The sequence below is a fragment of the Convolutriloba macropyga genome, chromosome 1 (assembly GCF_964194025.1).
Source record: "Convolutriloba macropyga chromosome 1, txConMacr16.3, whole genome shotgun sequence".
Classification (NCBI taxonomy): domain Eukaryota; kingdom Metazoa; phylum Xenacoelomorpha; order Acoela; family Convolutidae; genus Convolutriloba; species Convolutriloba macropyga.
The window spans coordinates 69,976,416-69,999,029 of NC_134468.1; the positions used below are offsets into that span (position 1 = coordinate 69,976,416).

General features: G+C 36.5%; 2 protein-coding genes across 3 annotated transcripts in view; one reads left to right on the forward strand and one right to left on the reverse strand.

Moving 5' to 3' along the window:
- The window catches only part of LOC142342048 (GTP-binding protein 4-like), a 323,401-nt gene that overhangs the window by 149,211 nt on the left and 151,576 nt on the right, over positions 1–22,614 (forward strand). The window contains exon 1 of one of the 2 annotated variants that reach the window (XM_075393227.1): positions 21,045–21,056. The exons of the other annotated variant lie outside the window; for it this stretch is intronic. The gene's annotated coding sequence lies outside the window, so the exon portion shown is untranslated. Of the gene's footprint in view, positions 1–21,044; positions 21,057–22,614 lie in introns of those variants that run through there. 2 annotated transcript variants of the gene reach the window in all.
- On the reverse strand, positions 1,989–3,960 carry LOC142351001 (WD repeat-containing protein 76-like). Its single transcript, XM_075403045.1, has one exon. The coding sequence runs from the start codon at positions 3,946–3,948 to the stop codon at positions 2,155–2,157; it is 1,794 nt and encodes a 597-aa protein (XP_075259160.1). The 5' UTR covers positions 3,949–3,960; the 3' UTR covers positions 1,989–2,154.

A 22,614-nucleotide genomic window follows, 5' to 3' on the forward strand; every position in this document is an offset into this window, starting at 1 on the left:
TGATTTCTGTTTTGCCTCCATTTGTCATTCTTCAGCCTCATGACTTTGTCTTACTAATCCGAGATCTAGTTGGATTTTAAGAGCTTTTAGGTGAAACTATACAATGCTTTCTGCTGTTATCTAATGCCTTTTATGCCTCTAAAAATTTTGTTGCCTCTAAAAACATCAGTTAAGTTTTGACGCTTGACAATTTTTTTCTGTCCACGTTAGCTTAGTCTTAAAACAAAGAGGGCAAAAATCATTCCAAGTAAAGTATAAAACACTCTCTATAGTGGTTTTATACATAATCAATGGTTTCTTGGCATTCTCACTACATTATTACTACATATTTACCTATAATTGATGTTGTCATTTGTTCCCATTTAAATTTATCACGTTAAGGGCAGCTCAAACAGGCATTGAAAGAAGGCGCAAAAGAAACTTCAGGGGCGCAAAAAGATTTCATTGAAAACATTACAGTTTAAACGTCTGAGACAGCGTTCTCTGGCAAAATTTTTTTGAACTTTGTTTTTGCCTCTAATTGTCGTTCTTTTTGTTGTCATACGGCATATTCTTGACAATCAAAGGAGTTAATTGCTTCCATGAATTCTCTGAACTGTTAACTAAATCTATTCACCAATTTCTGTCTATAGCGAACGGTTTTAATGACTCAGTTAATTATTTTTAAGAACATATTTTCATACTTCCGATCGACAATTTTTGTTCTCGTTGTCGTCAGCAAGTAAGTTGGCCTCATTATTTCAGTTTGGTCTCTGCATTGAAAGGTTGCAACCTTCTTCTAGTGAATCACGGTCGCACCAACTTTCTCATCATTCAATCCTTTTAATGGTTTCATTTTCAACTAATGGTTGCTTGGTTTTGGTACCCCTCATTTTCAAAAAAGTGTGATTTTTGGGTATTTTCCCATTTCTTGCCACATTTTTTTGTTCCTTTGCCACAATATTTAACTAATGTATTGGCCTAATTGGCGTTGAGAAAATGCGCAACTGAAGATATTTAATGTTCGTCATGAATAGCCTATGGTTTTAACGGTTGCGACAACGCTTCATTGTTAATTTTAATTGAATTTGTCGTTTTTTATAGTCTTCTGACATAATACAAATAATGAGAGGTCTTGAATGCTTCATATGAGGTATAAATTAACCTTCTTAATCAGCCGAGTTGATAAGTATTGGTTTTATTCAATTTGAAAATGGTTGTTTTCAAAAATAGAAGCGTACATTTTAAAGTTGCTATTTTGCTCTAATTGTCGGAGCTGTTACCGAGTCTCATTATTGACAGGTCTCATATCTTATCCAATTAAGTACAGCTAAATTTGTTGAATTCAGGTCTTATTTGATTCCATAATCGTTTTTTTATAAAGTGTTTTTCTAAATACAGACATCTAGTTTTGGTCGTAATTAATGCTTGCTATTATTTGATTTTTTTGTTTGTCTTGTCTAGTACTCTCATTGATGACAAGTCTCATCAGCCCTATAAACCAGCATTATTTTTTTCACTTAATTGTTTGCTGAACGATATGTGATTTTTGGGAAGTATTCCATCTCTTCTTCATTTGGTAGACAATTAAAAAAGTGGATAAGCGGGGTCGGAACATTATGTGGGGACGCACCTTAACGAGCCTCCTTGTTTACTTTAGTGTCAACTCCCGCGATACAGAGAATTTCGCCAGCGAAATGACCATTGCTGATCCCAACATTTATCAAGACAAAAAAATACCCTATAAAAGTGTTCAATGATATCACTTGTCTTTCAGAATTTTTCGTGGTAACAAACCTGAATAATAAGGCCAAGATAGAATAGAGCAAGTCACCTCATTTACATATTGAAACAGTAATTTGCCGCAATTTTCGAATTAGCAGACCCAGTTGGACAGCGGTGTACAATGAAAATGAAAACGAAATGCTTTCCCATCTATTAACAAAACATCAGCTGTCTTGGAGAGACTGATCTCCTGATCAACAAACGCTGTCAAAAAACTGAAAGAATTAAAAGAATTTTGTACTCAATTAATTGAGATAAAATTTCACAAAGCAACTCAAACAATTCATTAACAGCAAAGTTATTCAGCCATTAAACTACCACACAGTCAATTATTTATTCGTAAAACAATCAATAAACAAATTCAAAAAGTTCTAAATATGTTTTCTGTTATTATCTCCAAATGAAAGCCTTTCCTGAGGATGTGGTTCCCGCAAAAACATCCAAACTTGGATGGAACGCATTTCGACAGCAAATCGAGTCGTTCCCCTTCATTTCAAGGGTCGGTCTGGATGTCACATTGTCAGTTGTGAAGACCTCCAATTTTCTCGCACCATCCATACTTCCAACTACAAAAACATCTTCATTTCTCGGGTGCCAAATAGCTTGGAAGGGTGCAAGCCAACGACCAGTATGATTGTCATGCCTCAGTCTTAATGCAACTTTAATACTGCCAGTTGCAATAATCGATGAATCAAAAACTCGGATATAATCATCGGAGCAGGTTGTCAATATTTTGTCTCCAGTCAATGGACTGAAAAAGGCACCATGAGCTACTCGTCCGTGAAACAACTCTTCGATGCACCTTTTCTTCACGTTTCGAACATCCCAAACTTTAACCCCAAGATAATCTGCAGCTATAAGATAAGGCTTCGTGGGGTGAGTTGAGACACACTTCACGGGTTTCATTCCATTTACAAAAGTAAGCGCCGCTTCATCAGGCGATCTGGGGTCGACTATTACGACATGGCCCAACTCTTCTCCGATGCACAACGAAGTTCCGTCTTGCATAAAATCAAACCAGTGAAACCCATTTCGATCGGGATAATTCTGATGCGTAAATTTCAAGTCTTTCTCATTACACACTGTCGTGAATTCGCATTTATTCAAATCCACGCACTTTAAGGTTCCGTCAAAACTGCATGTAAAAAATTTCGAAAAGTCATTTGACGAAAATTTTAGGCACCGAACAGGCAACGTGTGAGGCTGTCGGAGGAAACAACCATTTGACTTGCTGCCTTGAGTTTTTTCAGCATCAACATCCCAGAACCCTATATTCCCATATTTATCGCCGGTTGCCAGAAGTATCTTAGAATTAGCTGGATGAAATTTGGCATCGTAAATCCTACCCTGGCAGGACCTGGCAACATCTTTATCGTTCACCTTCATTAAGGACAACTTCTCTAACAAAGCTTTAGTAGTGATACTATCAGGACGCTCGGATTTTTCAACAGCTGCAACGTTCTGCAGACAGGATTTCAATTCTTCGTAATTTGAACTGCTTCCCGCGTCATTGAGGCTTCCGTTATAAATAACATGGGGCGCAACGGTTACTTTAGGCTCAATGTAACGCTGATTCGTAACCAGATCTGATTCAACGTAAATCGGCTGAACAGGCTTGTTTTTCAAGCGAGCCGATTCGCGTCGCGGTTCATCTGTATAAACAACTTTTTCAATTCTTTTTGGTACTGTTTTTGTGAACTTCTTGGGCGCTGGCGGGGGTGCCAGAACAGACGTCTGTGCTGTCAAGTCAATTTCTTTCAAAAATTTCTCATTTTCAGCAATATTTTTCAGGCGAAGCTGCTCAAATAATGAGAGCTTTCCATAACCTTTATATTGATGTTCATTTTCCTCTTTTATTTCCTCTTTGATTTCACTGCTTTGGAAATTTACGTTTACTTCGTTGCTTAGATCGGACAAAACTGTTGCTTTTGTTTTCTTTTGTTCTTCATTCTCTTTTCCCATCGGATGTTGGCTGCTTATATGCTTTATATCATTAACTTCATGTGTTGCCGAAGATAAATCAACATTCAGTGAGTTGTCAGCCTCGAGTGCCTTCAAAGTTTTCTTACTTCGCTTCTTTTTGTTTGAAGTGTCAGATAAAACAGAATTATGCGATGAGTCTCTGGTCTCCACTACTTGTGAATCACGCTTATGTTGTACTCGTGACGATCGCCGAATATCCATATCATTAAACAGTTATCTGAAAAACAAAGAACGAAATGCAGCTGCATGGTTGTAAATTCTTTAAACATAGGATGGTCAATTTCATAAATTAGGTGACTAACAATTTAGCCTAACTGTTGCAATAAACTTTTATATATAAACTATTAAACAGATATATGTCATCACAGAACGGATATTACTTACCAAAAAGCTTTTTGGCAAGTGATTATATCTGTACCTGTCGCTCTTGTCCAAGATACACGTTTGAGGATAAGGTCACGTAAACGATTTACGAAAAAGGTGACAGCAAGCAAATTTAGTTCAAATTTCAAAACTGGAAAAATCGGTGACTATCCGAGATTGGAAATTTTGTTATAGCCCAAAAAATAACAGAAATTAAATATCGTCAATATAACCCTCAGTTGTTGTATGTAGTTTCCTTATTTTCATTCGATGCAATATGAATCAATATATTGTCACTATTAGGTTTATTGTTCCGACCCACTTTTGTGGGAGGGGGGACTATATATTCAAATGGGTTTTTTATTTTCGGTCAACTTCGGCCGATGGATATATTCATCGTAGAGATCTGTGAGTGGTATCATTAGAGAGTCCGTCCAGCGTAGAAAATGGAAATAAAAACATTTTAATTTTCGCTTTTTTCAGTGAGTAGACGAATTTTTGTGACTAGTAGACGGATTTCCGTCATTTTTCACATTTTCTGGAACTCTTGCCTAAATTTATTGTCAGTTTTGCTAAAATATGTTAAAAATGTTTAGAGAAACAGTTGCTGATTTGTTGTCTAAAGATAGAAAACAGTTAATGAAACTTTTCATCTAATTTTTGGGCTCAAATTGTCCCTACATATTTCAAAATCAGGCATATTTCATCAAAATTGCAAGAAATAAGCTTCTTTAGTCAACTTTGCTTAAATTTGCCTGAAGTGAACACCTTTAAAATGCTGACACAATCAACTTCGCCTCAAGAGAGGGATAAATTACTTCCCACTCTAATTGAAAGGTTTCTGGGTTTGAAATTTTGCCGGTTTTTAGCTAATATAACTCGATAATTAAACAAACAGCATCGTTTTTCTCTGCTTATTAAACTTTTTCGCCGAGTTATCTATATCCATTACACTGGAAATTATTTTATCTTCACCATGAACCAATAGTAATAGCAGGACTAGCTTCGGTCTGACCGTTGAAATCTAAAATCCAAAAACAATCCGGATTGTAATGAGCGGCTTTCTTAATTCCTAAAATAACTTATTGTCTTTTTTTATGTTTATTACAGCACAGAACATTTCACATCAAGGCTCATTATGGATGGGACTCATTGACGTCATAAACAATTAACAGGTGATGTTTTTACTTAAGTCGAAAGCTTATTGTCGTGTTGACTTTGAAAATCAATTGCCACAAGTTTTTCTCTTAAACTGGTCAAATAATAGCTTAGTTTCAGAACAGGGAGAATGCAGCTTCTACTTAATCAGTTTTTTTAAAATCTCTATTGCTGATTTAGGCTTCAAGAAATTATTTTCTGGCTTCGATAGCACTAGTTTCGAAAAAAAAATGATTTCTCTAAATTTGCCCAGTTTTCAGGTTTTGTCACATTATCCAATTGGTCATGGGTCTCTTACCATTTTATTGGTGCTCAAAAATTAGGCACACTTGAAAGTATAATAGCTTAAGGAATGGATTATAGTTTTAACGGCTTTCGTGAATTTATTGGATTTTATTTTTCACTTTGTCATTAATAGCCTTTTTTCTTGTAGCCATAAAATTTCTTAATATCAAGAATTTTAAATGGCATGTTATGGAGAAAAATATGAGCCTACTTTTTTAATTTTTTTTTAGTTAGCTGATGGTTTTCATGACTTAAAATGATAAATTTTTCAAGAAATATAAAGATATTTGTGTTAATTTTTCATCTGCTCTTTTCGCCTATCGCCTCTTTGCTACCTATTCTTATTAATGACAGGTCACATATCAGATTTTAGCATCGACAGGAGACACATTTGGAAATACCTATTTTTAGTGAAATGATTAGGGTTTTAATAGCTTGGAAAACGGTTTTTAGCAAAAAAAAATTTTTTGTCCGTATTTTAAGTTCTTTCTTTAAATGTATGACAAAATCTGCTTAGTGGCAGGTCGCAGTGGCTTTCTTGTGCGAATAAACAAACAAACTTAAATATTTCAATTTACAGCTGATAAAATTTTCCTGTCTTTGAAAATGATTGTTTTGAAAAAAGTATTTTTTTGCTTTGCATCTGTGGTTTCTTTTTTTATTGTTAAGCAGTCTCATTAACTACCGGTCAGATATCAAGTTTTTGGAATTGAAAGAAGTTCCAGTTGATTTAGTTCATTTTTTTAAGTAAATTTGTATTTAAAAACTTCGACGACGGTTTTTTTTGCCAATAAAAAATTATTATTGACTTTTGTCTGTGTTTGAGGTTCATTTTGCAAACGTATGACATTTTTTGACGAATAACAGGTCTCAATGACTTCATTTGGATGAATTCAGGAATCTATTTAATAATTTGAAAGAGCTGATGATTCTCATGACTTTAAAAAATATTGTATTCAAAAGTTCAAGTTTTTCTTGACTTTGCATCTGTTGTCCTTTTTGTCTATTTTTGATTATGACCTATTCTCGTTTAATACAGGTTGCATAGCACATCATTGGCGTTAAAAACGCAAATGAACACATCTAAAATCTTCAGAGAATTGATAATTGTTATAACGAGTATGACACCAGTTTTTCGAATTTTTTTCCTTTGATTTTTGTGTATTTGACATTATTTTTGTTATCGTATATTTTCTTGTTACTGACAAGTTTCCAGGGCTTCTTTTGGGGGAAAAATGAATTTTATTTATTGCTGATTGTTTTGATGACTTTGAAAGTAATTGTTTAAAAAAAGTAAGCTTGCATCTGTTGTTCTCTGTCACGCACCTATTTCGTCCCTCATAGTTACGTGATGATATTCCTTAAAATATCCATAATTAAGTGCTTTATATTAATTAATATTCAGTTAGTTTCAAGGCCATATATAGCCAGTATTCCCATCTAGGCCTGTAACCTCTAATTTGTTTATGTTTACGAAAAACAACTGCAGATTGACAGCTTTTACTAGCAAACACTTCAAGTGCCTAAAAGCCTCAATATTTACTTTTTTGAGTTTCTTGATGATAAATTCACATAATCAGTAAATAACTTCATGAGAGATAATGTACTTGGTGAAGTAATTATTCTGATAAAGTAGGTGCTAATACGGAACTTGTATATGTACTTAACAAACATCAAGAGACGTACAAAAGCCGGAAATCGCCCTACTTGAAAATCAGTAAATATTTGCGAAGGACCAATACAACTTAAGGCACAATCTTGCGGAACCCACTATCACCAGAACACCGGAGAACCAGCCTGACAATCAGTTGCCTATCGTCTTATAAAAACTTGATAAAACTCGAGAAACTTCTTGTTAAAATTATTAAATAATTCTTGCTAAAAATAATTAAAGATTGAACTGGAAATTCTCTTGAAAACCTCCAAGTTTGGTAAACTTAGTTACAGAAGAAATAGCGACTAACTTAACATTAAAAAGCAAGGCAAACTAGTGGATATATCACGCATCTGAACCGCTCAATAAAAGGCTATTACTAGCTAATTTTATTCAAAATATATCTGCTAAAAATCGCACTGTGAAACACCAAAATAAGTCCTTGTAAAATGCTAATTATTCAAGTTAATTACTTTAAATATAAACCTCAATAACACCACGAGGATCACTATTAAAAATCAGTGCGTAACATGGTGACAGGAGTTATTAACTGTTTTCTAGTTTAACGGACCGATAAGTCGATTAATTCCTTGATATTTTCGATATTTCCTTTTTTATTCTGTTGTCTTCTTTCTTTTCTTCTTCTTCATTACCTTAAGAGCCTCCAATCATCCAGAACCACATCCAGCACTTCCTTTCCGAGCAAGATGATAACACAAAAAGCAGTAACAAAGGAAAGAATGGGTGGAAACTGTGTTTGTGTCTCTGTGGACTAAGTGTAACAGTAATACAAAAGTGTTTGAGTGGACAATAACTGGAACAAACTCAACCACAGCCACCACAACGGACAAAAACAACACAGGGTATTTGCAAGCGAGGATATTGAGAGTAAATGAATTTGTAAAATTAATTTTGGTGCTTTATTTATGTCAATTTATAAAGAACAAATTCTCCCCGCTATTAATAATTGCCGAGCTTCCCCCAATTTTGTTGAACATATTGAAGGAAATAACATCAATTATACCCGTAACAGCAATAAAACACAAGCTCAGATAGTAAGCGCTTTTTCCTCTTCAGCTTATAAGTCCATCGTTATTTATGTGCTAGATAAAGATGATAAACGTGTAGCAATTTATTGGACAGCAAAAAGTCTAAATCAGAAATCTCGCAAATTTGGCCTTATCCGTCACAAACTTCAATCTGATAGAGATATTAACCTTGACAACATCATCACTGATTATCAGATAACATCAGAATAAGCTAAATTACTGAAACCATCACTTTAATATTAACTAAAAGAGGGCAAAACATAAATTTAAAACAAAATAAAAACAATTATATTCTATTTCCCCACCCAGCTCCGGAGGTTAATGAATCAAACAGTGACTTCGGTCAATTATGCTGTTGCCTATCTGAGTGCAGCTTCCACAAAGCCTGTGCGGTCGTGGTCCCCACGAATTTTCCTAAACTAAGGGGCACTCTTTAGAGGTGAGACTTCGGCGGCCCATACGGCTTCAACGATATAAGTCTGACGATTCGACCGGAGCTTTAGGAATAGGCTTATAAGCAGCCCTTCTTTATTATTTTCTGAACGAATGGTTTCAGTAATTTCTTTTCTGATATTCTTGTGCTATTCATTTAACTGTTTTCATCTCCTAAAACTCCTTAATCTCTCTATTAAGTTAAGTTAAGCGTGCTATTTAATACTTTAGAACAAAAATAAGACTGATTGAACGAAAAGTATATAATCTAATCGGGTAAAAAGCAAAATGGCACACGCGCAGATTAACATAACGCCCTTTTCCGGATCAGAAACGGACAATTTTAACGAGTTTGAACAACTAATAACAGGTGCAATCGGAGTTGCAGCAATCGCAAACGCGCAACAAGCGAACTTTTTGCAATTACATTTAAAAGTAGACGCTTTACGATACTTCTTAACCCTACCAGAGGCTACCAGACTAGTCTTCGAAGACAGTATAACAGCTCTAAGAAATAGATTCACGCAGGATGACTTGAGAGAGATCAGAATTATAAAGTTAGAGAATCAAAAGTTTAATCCAAAAACAGACACTGTAAAAAATTTCTTATTAAAGTTAAGAACTGAAGCCAATAAAGCATATCCAGCACCTGAAATAGTGGTAGCGCCAGCAGGAGCAGGTGACCCAGAGGCTCGTAGATTCGAAAGAGAGACAGCAGCAAGAGATTCTGCCCTTCAGATGTCAGAAAATCGAAAAAATGAGCAAATAAAGCGCTTCTTTATTAAGTCTATACCAAACTGGCTTAAGCCTAAGCTCTTAGAAAGGCCAGATACAGATACCATTGATCAATTATGCACCTTAGCTAGCCAACAGATTGCAATAAGGGAGATGTGTAACAGAGAAGAGTACTTCGACGACGGATTTAATGAAATAACTGAACCAAATACTGATAAAATGTTAAAAGCAATAGCTACTATTTCAAATAATCAAAAAGAACTTGAGCAGAAACTTGAACAGAGAACAGCAACTAAAAATGAGCCATCAGAACAAGGCCCAGTAAACATATTCACACCACATTACCCTCAACAAGTCTACAAACAAAGTTATAGACAAAATTTCCGCCCTCAATATCAGAATTATCGACCAAATTACCCTCAATATCAGTCTAATTACCGTCCAGTTCAGCAAAACTATCGGCCCCAGCAACAGTACGCCCCCCGTGCTAACAATTACCGAGAGTTTAGACCACAATTTAATGCCCCTAGACCGTTTCATTATAACGAACAGCCACAAACTCGTAATTATTGGACCGAACCTTCAGACAGTCCCCCATTTGTTCATGCAGCTTATGTTAATAGACCAGTTTATCGGTTCCCAACAAAAAATACCCCTCAAAACCTTCTTAGACAGGGTATAGTTTACGATAGTCCAGTACACAACCGATATAGCACTCAACAAGCAAACCAGTTTAATCATGCAAGTATTCCTCAAAGTAGAAATATGAGAGGTATGAATTACCCATTTAATCAACAAAAAAACTAATAAAGCCACTCAACTTTAAAAAACCAAATAAAAATTATAGAAACTCAGTTAATTATTATAACGAAAGCACGTCTAGTCCTAGCTTAGATAAAGTAATAGAGCCAGTTTATATTAAAAGTAACAAAAAGCGTAGAAAACGCAAAAGTAATAATAACAAAAGTAAAGTTAATAATTCTGTGCAACTCCCAAAACAAGTACCTCAATCCGCACCAAAGCCAACACCACATGTTCAGCAATTTTTCAGCATTGTCCCACTTTTAGGCAGAACATTGTCCTATGTTAAAGTTAAGTTTAATGGAGAATTAGAAAGACGCGCACTAATCGATACAGGAGCATTTGCAAACGTGATAAGTCGTGAGTTTTACAAGGAGCTAATTAATACAAATATCAATTCAATAACAGAAATAGAAAAGCCAGATCTAGATAAAGTTAAAATGGCAAACGGAAACATAGTTAAAATTGATAAAGCAATTAAAATTACATTTAAATTGGGCACACAAACATTTACAGGAGATTTCCTTGTTTTAATTGTCACAACTCCTGTAAAATTAGGCAACCCATTCTTCGTTAAACACAAAGTAAGCATCTGCCCAGGACAAAGTTACATTAAATTCCCTGATCAAACACTTCAAATAAATGAAATAAAGCCAGAAAAGCAACCCAGAAGAGTTGTAAAATGCAAAAAATTTGGAGTTTATACACAGAAAAAGCAAGTCTTACAGCCAAATCAACAAGCAGTATTAGAATGTAAGCTTTATGATAAACTAGAATCATTCACTGACCTCTGTGGGGTAATAATTCCAAACGAAATATTTGAAAAAGACAGTGAAGTAATATTAACATCCTCTTTAAGTAAAGTTGCTGAAAATAACATTCTGTACATCTATGTCCTGAACATTACCGATCACCCAATTACCATAAATAAAGGCGAATAAATAGCCAAATTTTCGTTCTTAACGTCTGATCAAGCTGAAAAGTTGTTAGAAGTAGATCCTCAACTAATTAATGTGGCAAAAATGAGCGAAAATTATTTAACAGAAATAAATCAACTAATTCAAGTTACAGACACCCCAAAAAGAAAGTCTCAACCAGCGAAACCAGCACCAGAATATGAAAAACTATGGTTCCCAACGCCTGAAACGCGCCCAGATCCGACAAACTTGTCGCCCTTGCAGAGAGATATCTATGAGCAACTGCTAAAACTGCAAGAAATGGAGAAATTAGATCCAAAGGGTAATAATCAGAATAAAATAACATTTTTGAGCAAGTTTCCGTGGGAAAAATCAGCCCTCAATGATGAGCAAAAAGCAGTAGTAGGTGAACTACTAGTTGAATTCAGTGATATTTTTGCGAAACACAGATTTGACGTTGGATATAATACAGATTTAAAAATAAAGTTAACTCCAGAAAGAAGCATACCAATTTACGAACAAGGCCCTCCAACACCAGTCCATTTGAGAAATGAGTTACAAGTAGAGCTAGCACTAATGCATTATTACGGACTGATAACAACTTTGTCTCAATCAAGATATAGTAGTCCACTTTTCGCTCAACGGAAAAATTCAGGAAGACTTAGACTATTAATTGACTTGAGAAAAGTAAACCACTTGTTGAAAAATGACTATGTGAATACCAACTTCCCGATTTCCAACATGAGTGACGCAATAAATTACTTTGCCGGGAAAAAATTGTTTACCAAACTCGACTGTTCTCAAGCATATCACTGTGTGCAAATGGCAGACGATGTATCAGTGCAACTGCTAGCATTTAACTTTGCTTCGAGAACTTATGCATATAAATGTCTTGCACAAGGATTGAATAAGTCAGTAACCGGATTTAGCTCTTTCATTAGACATTATTTGGACCCATGTTTAGCATCAGGAAACTGTACCCAGTTTATGGATGATATTGGAAATGCAGTAACAAATTCTGAACAATTGGTACCCTCTTTACGAGAAATTTTTACGTGTATACGTCAATCTGGATTAAAATTGTCACCCGAAATGTGCGAAATAGCAACTGACACAATGAAATTTCTTGGAAACAACATCAGTGCAGAAGGAATTTCACCGGAAAAAACGAAAATAACTAAATTTTTAGATAAATTTAAAATGCCGAAAACAACAAAACAAGTAAAACGATTAATCGGCTTCACGCAATTCTTCCGAAATTACATTCCTAACTTAGGTGAAAAACTAATGTCATTTTACAAGCTCCTGAAGAAGGATGCAGTAATTGAAACCACAGAAGAACATGTAAAAGCATTAGAAGTAATAAAGAAGGATCTAATGGAAGAAACGAATGTAACTTTGCGATTGCCAAAACCAGGGCTACAGTATGTAATTCTTTGTGACGCTAGTTACCACGGTGCAGGTTTTGTACTAATGGTGGAAGACTACGTAAATGAAACAGGAAAGAAAGAAAAGAAAACATACGCTCCCGTTTCGTTTGGATCGCATTTGTTTAATGCCACACAATTAAAGTTCTCAATTTATTACAAAGAGTTCTTAGCTTTGTACTATGCACTGGACTACTTTTCACACTACATTTGGGGATCAAGCAAACAAGTAATTATACTCACTGACAACAAAAGCCTCACACAATTCTTCCAGTCAAAAGTAATACCGCCATCAATTTGGAATTGTTTAGACAGAATACTCGCATTTAATATAGTATTGCTCACATTCCTGGACGCGCTAATTATGCAGCAGATTTCCTCTCCCGAATGGAGAATGATAAAACAGCAACCATGTCTTTGAAATTAACAGATAGAATTCCAGTCAGAGAAATAGAAATTGATACAGAGGCACAAAATCCTGATGTTGAACTAAACGTACTTCTAGACACTGAAATTAACGACGACGAACTAAATGGAGATGCATTGAACGCTCTCAAAAAGATTGGACTTTATGAAGAATACAAAAAACGTCAAAGTAACTTACCAGTAACAGAAATTCAAGGGCTCTTTAAACTAAAAAGAAAAACAGAAATAAATTCAATTGAGTACCCAAATCCATTAGATGAGTTCCCAGATCTTACAGACAACTTAATTAGCCTTAATTTAGCAGAAGAGCAGCAAAAAGATACAGACCTTAGAACAGTAATAAACTGGCTTCAACAAAACAATCAACAACCAGACCTAAAGTATGCTACAACAAATTTGAAAAAGTATCACAAACATTTAAACAGATTAATTCTTGAAGGGAATGTCTTATACCGGAATTTTTATGATGATACTGGAAAAGTACTTCATAAACAATTCTGCGTACCTAAGCATTTGTGGAAAGAGACTATATATAGGCTCCATAATTCACAAACAGCAGGTCACTTAGGCATCAAAGCAACAATTCAGGAATTTAGAAAGCTATTTTATTATCCAGGCTTCACCGAACATTTCATAAGTTTCATCAAAAACTGCCTCACTTGTCTTCAACTTAACAGAGTACCAAAAAGCCATATTACACCAAAGTTACAACCAGTCAGTTCACTACAATCATATCAAGGAGATATGCTCCAAATAGATTTAGTAGGCCCCCTAAAGTCATCGCAATTTAAGTATGTTTTGAGTGCAATAGATGTCTTCACAAAGTACCTATTCGCAGTTCCATTAACAAATGGATATGCCAACACAGTAGCCCGAGAACTAGTAAAGGTGTTCTTCCAACACAGCTACATTCCTCAAACAATACTTAGTGACTTAGGAACTAACTTTACTTCTGAATTAATGTCAGAATTAGCAAGTTTACTAGAAGTAAAGCTAAAACATGCCTCACTAAAGCACCCTCAGACTATCGGAGCAGTAGAACGATCTCACGGACCACTGAAACGAATTCTGAAACTTAATACAGAAGAACAATGGAAAGACTGGCATAAATATGTTCCTCTTGCAACCTTTATCCATAATACTTCATATCATTCAGCGACAAATTGTTGTCCTTCAACTTTATTCCATGGCAGAGAACCCATAAAACCCCTTGACATACGGTTCTCCAGAAAAGTAATGGATGCAGTAGCAGTAAACTCTGACTTTGTAAATGAACTGCAAGATGCCATGATGCAAAAGTTTGGAGAAAACAAAGAAAAACTGACGACCGCATACCTGAAGTACAAAAAGTATTATGATCAAAAAGCTTCAGCGAAACCGATTCCGGAGAAATCATTCTGTTTACTTTTAAATCCTAAGCTACTAGAACAATCAACAGTAATAGCTTCCCAAGTACAGAAATGGCTCCCGCTATATAAAGTGGAAAAAGCCCTAACTGATTCTAATTACATCATTCGAAAAGTAAATACGAACTACACCCAATGTGTTCATCGCATCAGACTGAAGCCAATTAAACCAAGTGAACCTCCTGAAGATCTTGAAGTCATCAATCCTGTAAACTTTCAACCTGATCCGTCGAGAAGACAACACATGGAACCTGACCTATTTGATAAACATATCCCAGAATTAATCAATGAGCAAGAAACAGAGATACAACAATCCAAGAAAGTGAAACAAGATCCAGTCAGAGTGACCATAAATGTTCCTCTAGGTGGACCATTAGCAGGACCAGCAGTAGCAGCACCTCCAGCAGCACCACCGGCCCCACCAAGTGTAGTAGCACCAGCAGTTAGACCACGAACTGCCCCAGTTAATCTTCCAGTATTTGATTCCTCAAGCTCAGATGAAGCAATTCCAAACTTATTTAATGAAAATAGCAGTTCAGACAAAAATTTAGCTGACCTAAATCTGGATGCAGAACAAATTGCCCAAATACCAGTTAATCCACTAATTGCTGACGAAATTAGACATCAAGAACCAGAAGTTCGTGTTCCTCTTGTATCATCTTCATCAGATGATGAAATGTTCCTACCAGATCAACGGCCTCGCCCGTCAATAGAACCATTCGATAGTGACTCGCCTCCAGAAACACGTGAAGAACAATTTGCGTTAACTGATAGAAAATTAAGAGCCCGACCTTATCACCCTAAACGACAACCAGAAAAAAGTGCTTTCAAATCACCAAAATACCAACAGAAGAAAAATGTCCAAGGATTTAAAATAACTAGACAAATATGGTTACACGATGAAGATAGAACAAACCCTTACCTAACCAACCAAGTTAGAAGATCAGGCAGTCCTAGACCAAAAAACGCACGTGCCAGACTGGAACAAGAAGAAAAACGTGAAGCAATAAAAGCATCAGCACAAGCAGCACAACAGTCAAATACACCAAGCAGAGAGACAAAACTAGATCAAGTTAGAGCAAGTATAGCAAAACATTCAGGGAGAAAGCCCAGCAGTTCAGCAAATAAACCAGTAACTAGATCTCAATCGAAAAAACCTTCACCAGGCTCATCTAATCAAAATCTAAACCATTTTAGCCAAGAAATAAATGCAACATATCTAAGTTCTCCAAAAGATATCTTATATTCACCACACTCTTTTGCACACTGTATATCAGCAGACTTTGCAATGGCAAAGGGATTAGCCCGACAAGTCAAAATCTGGTACCCAGCAGCCCCAAGTGCAATTAGACTTAGATATCCACCTGATATTGGCTCAGTTTTAATTTACTTCGACCCCATTTCTGAACGTTATATCTTCAGTTTAGTTACCAAATTCAAATACTACCACAAACCCACTTACGAATCAGTATTAGCAAGTCTCTATGAACTGAGAGAAATAGTAATAGATGCAGGAATTACACACTTAAGTCTTCCAAAACTCGCCAGTGGCTATGATAAATTGGATTTTAACATCATTTTTGAGCTTATATGTCAAGTCTTCGACCCTCTACCCATAACCATCTATATCCATTAGTATGTACAGACCCAGTACAGTCCAGCAGTACCCTTCATCCGCCCCAAAAGCCCAACAAGCCTGAGCAACTTAGCCCTAAAGCCCAAAAATTGCCAAAAAACCGAAAATTTTTGACCTCAAAATCCAGTTATTTTGATATATCTCCAAAACTACTTGTCCGAACCTGGATTAACCTATTGTTCTGAAAATCCCTTATCCAGTAAAAGCGATTCCAGCCATTATTGACCCCATTCGACCCGTTCTAAGTACCAAAAACTTAGCCTAAAATTGACCCTTCCGAAAATCCTAGGTTCACTTCAGAAAAATAATCATAATATTGTGAAAAATGCCCCGATCACCCCAAACTTTTGCGCTGCAGCATTTTTCAAGCCGAGGAACCGACATGCAGATTTTGAAACGATTTGGAGAACTTTAAAAATCGAGTGACGCTGGAGCCCTCAATTTTTGACACTTTTCGAATCCGCTCGAATTCAATGATAACTCCTACAAAAAACCTTCAATTGACCCATTTTATAGCCCTAGACCATCCTACTGCTCACGCTTGACATCCCAGTACCCAAAAATCCCGTCAAAAATCAATAAAATTTGAGTCATGACAAAAATATCGAACCCTACCAAAGTGCGTTAAAATTGATTAAAATGTAGTGTAAATTATATATCCCAAAAACATGCCAAAAACTGTCCCAAATGCCTCCAGCAGCTACCCCCAGCTGCCACCTACATGGTACAACCTCAAACAACCGTTAAAACCCAATATTTCCAAGTATATGTTGAAAAATGACGAAAAAACGAAAATTGCGCTTCTGCTTCAATCCTCCGCTTCAAAAATTTTGTCAATTTATTCTCCACCTGACCCGATAAAAGCCACCTATACCCCCTAAAACCCTAGTGCGACCCCCCACTAGCTTTGTAGTACCATAAAAACCAGTCCCAGCTCGTCCCAGTATCAACCGTGAAGACTTAAACCCAAATAAGCTCTGAAATCGCCACAATTTTGTCAGGAAAAATTCAGTTATTTCCAGCTAGAGTCAATATTATTAACTTCTGACAGCAATTAACCATACCATCAGCACGCCCACATCTATAGCTCTCAGAATATGCACTCCCAGCCCCCTAGTGCCAATACAAGCTGAGAAAAGACTGCCAAAGTAATGAAAGTCACAAAAAATCGAGTGAAATTTCCAAAAAAAGTGATCAAACATGCATCTTAATACCCGAATATGCCCAATTTTATTGTTAATTCAGTTAGCCTCACTTATGAGCAGTCCAACCATAGCAATATCAATCATTCTGAACAAGTTCTTCATAGCCTCATAGCCAATAACCTATCCCCTATCTGAGCCTTTTCAAAAAACCCAGGTTCACTGCAGCAAAAACGTTATAACTCGTGAAAAAATAGTTGAAACTGCCCAAATTTTTGCGCTGCAGGGTTTTTTGAGCCGATAAAGCGATTCACCAATTTTGAGATCAATCGAAGCATTTTAAAAATTGAGTGACGCTGGGCCCCTCAATTTTGGAGACTTTTTGAAAATTCACGCACATGTTCATAAAATCCAAAATATTGATTGAAAACCTGATATTATTAGCCTAAAACATCCGCATGCTCAAGCTCTACACGCCCATTTTAAAAATATTGAAAATTGTTAAGTAAAAAGTTGAAATAATAGCAAAATACTGAAGCTTACCAAACTCTTCTCAAATTCGTCAAAACAGAGCCAAATTTAGAACATAAAAATAGTATCAAGTAGCCGAATTATGAGCCCATATCCAATATTCAGTCTCCCTAGTAGTTACCCAAGCCCAATAAACCCATACAATTGCACAGAAATTCATAAATGTTGAAAAAAGTGAAAAAATCGAAAATTGCAGATATTTCTTAAAATTTGGTCAGAAATTCTAAAGTGAAAAACTCAATATATTATAGTCAAATAATGCATTAAACCACACCAATAGCTGCCACCAACATAGTACTCACTAGTATGACCCACAATTCCTGTCAAAAGTCAATTATCTTCAATCTATGTCAACTTATGCACCAAACATGACGCTTCACAAGAAAAAATTCAGTACATTTCACAGAAAAACTGGTATAAAATCTAAGTTAATCAACTCCAAACCTACCAAAATGCTACCCCTGATAGCCACAGATATCAGTAACAACAGTTAGCACCTGATTTAGGCCACTAGAGAATCACCAGACTGACACATGTCTCGAAGAAGCTCAATTAGTGGAAAAATCATGCTTGAAAATTTGCATTTTGGACGCAAAAATCAATGTTCTGACCCAATAAATAACTTCAAACCCTATAATCCAGTAACATACATTAGTACCAAGCACAGACAGTACCATTTTAACCATTCAATACCGATAATGTATGAACAGTGACGACTTATTCAGACCGAAATTTCATGATTCAAAAATAGCCAGGTTCAGATCACGAAAACAATCATAACTTCGTGAAAAATGCTTAAATTGCGCCAAATTTTTGCGCTGCAGGGTTTTTTGAGCCACTGAAGCGATCTGCCAATTTTGAGCCCGATTGGAGCAATTTAAAAATTGAGTGACGCTGGAGCCCTCAATTTTTCGCATTTTTCGTTTTTTCAAACATCAGTAAAAAAGTTGACCAAAAAGTGTCCAAAAACCTGAATTTATTGCATAGTTATTCCCCACCGATGTCTACTGAGTGGGCCAAGCCAAAAAATTTGCCCAAAGTTCAATAAAAATTGAAAAATTCACATATTTACCACACCAGCCCTGATGCGGAAAAATCACCAAAATTACGAAAAAATCACATGTGAAAATTAGTACCAAATACTCTTCCAAACCAGTTCAAATTACACATTACACACAAGTGCTGCTAACAACCAGGACAAGTATCGAGAACCATTAGAGCCAGTCTATGATCAATAATTGACAAGTAAATTAAATTTAATTCTCAAAAATCAAAAAAGTCGTTATGTCACCAGAATTTCACTTTCACAAATATGTCATTATAAAGTCACACACTGCAATTAAAATGTTACCACACCTTCACACATTTCACAGCTGCTAGTTCCAACAGTCAAATCCAATTAACAAAGCTACAATTGACAAATAATAAGTAAAAACTCACCTATAGATGAAACTAAACTACATGATGAATATAATTGCACCGACACTAGTCAATTCTCATCGGCGCTATCCTCAGCTACGGCACCACGACCACTAGTACACTGACCGGACTGACCCCTTGTCCTAGTAGAACGAGTCACGTACCGCTCAGCATCCTCCAACCTGTTTAAATGTCAATATAATGAACAAAAAGCCCGAAAATTACATAGAAAATACGATAAACCTGCACAAAAACAGCTAAATACTCACTTTGGAAAGTCTACGATTGGCTCACAATGGTACCGATACTCATTGTCGATGAATTTCCCGATGCACTGGATCAATACAGCAGGAGCGGTGGTTTTAGCATTGATAGAATGCCTGTAACACACCCAGCCGCCCCCCATTTCCTCAGTATACTGCCAATAAATAATGACGTTGCATCCCAGGAAAGAAGCCATACCGACAAACTAAACAACAAAACCTCAAAGAGTACCTACCTACACATGCACATATCAAAATTAATAGTAATTACAATAAAACTTTACCCAGAACTCGGCCAACGACCCATTATCTTCACTCTCAGCAATCTCATACTCCGACACAAAGTACCCTAACTGGTCCTTTACAAGCTCAGAGAATCCAGGCGAACGCATCTTGGCCACAATAGCCAAGCGTACAGCGCGAACATTATGCTTGGGAACCTTCTTGTCTGCAAAAAACCAAACAAATGTGAATTAAAATAATAAACTTAGTGAAAATTGCGACAAAACACAACAAATACCTGACTTCCGACCAGTTAATGTATAGTACAGAGCACTGAGAGCACACAGACCACCAACTTCGGCCCTCACACCAGCCGCACCAAGCAACTTTGGAGTTTTGAATGACACTATGTCCACATGCTCAGCATAAATGTCATTGTAAAACTCGTACCCCAATTCGGCACACACATTTGCACGAAGATTTGCACGGAAAAAAGTGCAGTGCACCTCTTTGCCGAACATTTTCTTCACGAAACATGGCACACACTCACGATTAGCTCTAAACAATAAGCATACACCACTTCACCACTAGTAAAATACTACAACTACTACACAAACTAAAGAAAAACAAATAAAAATATAAATAATTATTATAAATATATGCAATTACCTTTCAACAGCGGCCTGCAATCCTCCCATTGACCGTGGAAAGAAGAACCCAGCAGCTTTCAGGCCATCGACTTGTGACCTCACACGAGTAATGTGCTTTGCAGAAGCACTAAACCCAACATGAAGCGAAGCCAACTCCTGAGACACCATCTGCTGAGTTGGAATTTCCTTCTCCTGAACTTGCATCTCGTTGCCCACCTTCACTTCCACTTTGTTCATCAACACCTCCCGATGTACGGCCAATTCCGATGTTCTCACGTTCTTTGTCCCCAGTACCATATGTTCTGCTTTGTCCCGATAAGCTCGTCGCTCCTCAGATGACCGAACAAATGATGGATACATCCATTCAGACTGAGACAACGACTTACTCGCAAGAAAGTCAGAAAATCCTCATACTGGGCAACATCCATGATTCACAATAACTATCTGAAAGTTTAAAAATTGAGTCAAACTAGTTATTAAGCAAGCAGAAAACTAAAGTTTTAAGTCAAAAATGAACAATCACAGGAATAAAAACACACAAACAGAACAAATTACGCAACAAATGCCAAGGACATTTAAATACCATTCTATAATGACCGCTAATAGTTAATAACACATGCCGCAAAACACACAACAACGCTCTGAACACACAATTACACCCTTCACAAGCATTCATTTATTTACTACGCCTCTCTAATTCTTCTTTTTGTCCCCTACCTATATCCTCAATCCCCCCCACAAAACAAGTCTTGATATATTAATTACTACCATATTAATAAGCACCTTATTAAATATTAGTAGCACCAAGTATATTAGTCAGTATATTAGGCTATATTACACCAAACTACAACTAAACATATACAGCTAAAAGTCAGTTAATAAGTTAAATAAATAAATATAAATAACTAGTTATACTGCCGTCTCCCCCATCTCAACTCCTCCCTCATCTTCCTGATCTTCACTCTCTCCTCCCTCTCCCTCCTTCTTCCCGCACATCATCCTCTCCTTCTACTTCTCCACATCCCAACAATCCCGAATAATAAGAATAATAATATGAATACTATTAATAATATTGAGTCCCAATTCCAACTACTTCCTCCGTCTTCTAAGCTAATATCTACAGTTGAACTATTATTGATATTACACCCTGGGTGACGCAATCGAGACCAGTGAACCCGGTTCCTTGACACAAACCTGGTCCCGTTGCCGCAGCACCCCAGAGTGATATTATTCGGCCCGGCAGTAATATTGAAACACATATTGATATTAAATAACCTGAAAAACTTGAAAAAACATGTAAAGACTGCATAATTCGACCCCCCCCCAACCACTATCCCCATCATCACACACCCATCATTCAACCAAATAACCACACTTCGACATGTTTAAACACCATATTCAGTAGTAATATCAATAAATACACACATCAGCACACATCACCTAAAAGTAAAGTACACCTGAAATAAACAAACATCACATAAACAAGTGCCATATTGAGAAAACTAGATCTAGAAGCCCGAGTAAAAGTAACTGAATGAGCAAATAAACACCGGAAGACCAAATAGAGCCAGTTGAAACACTCAGAAGAGCCACATCAGTAGAAGATTGTCCTGAAACATAGTCGATATTATTGAAATATGAAAATGTTACTCACAATTGTGTTGAATCTCTTACTTTTAGGCCCCACTTTTGAAACCCCGATTAATACAGAAGCAGCTCTGGATAAAGGCATCATCTTCCATAAAGAAGGAAAGATTCTGATTACCGAAAAGTTCATAAATGTGGAATTTTTAGTACCGTTTCCTCGCTATAATTTCACTATCAGACAACAAGTAGAGACTCTACTTAATGAACTCTCGAAAAAATGGATCACGCAATCGGAATTTTGCAACCTTACCCATAGCACTACTTACCGGAACCAAACAGCTGCCTTCAATGTTGATTGGCTTTACACGAAAATACTCAATGAAACCAAAGAAGCCGAAATTGAAGTCCTAAAATTGTGCAACGAGACTGAAAAACTCCTTACTAGAGTCGAAGAAGACCCTCACACTCGACAAAAACGAGCCGCCCCGCTTGCAATAGCAGCCGCAGTTGCTGGAATTGGACTCTTTGGTCCAGGAATCGCAATGAGTAGCGGAGGATGCGGTGGAATTACAGGAATTTTCTGATCTTGTCAGCGAACGTCCCAAAATGCTGAGAACATCGACAGATTAGCCAACAATTTCAACAGCCTCAATGACTATGTAATGGAAATCAGCGCACAAACCGATGAGAAATTCTTTCTAGTTGCTGACGAACTTGCAAAGGTTTACAAAGTTCAAAACGAAATGCAAGAAAACCAGAACAGA

Bases quoted from the DNA above. Each gene is read 5' to 3' on its own strand.
- LOC142351001 (XM_075403045.1), bottom strand. From the start codon at position 3,948: ATGGATATTCGGCGATCGTCACGAGTACAACATAAGCGTGATTCACAA.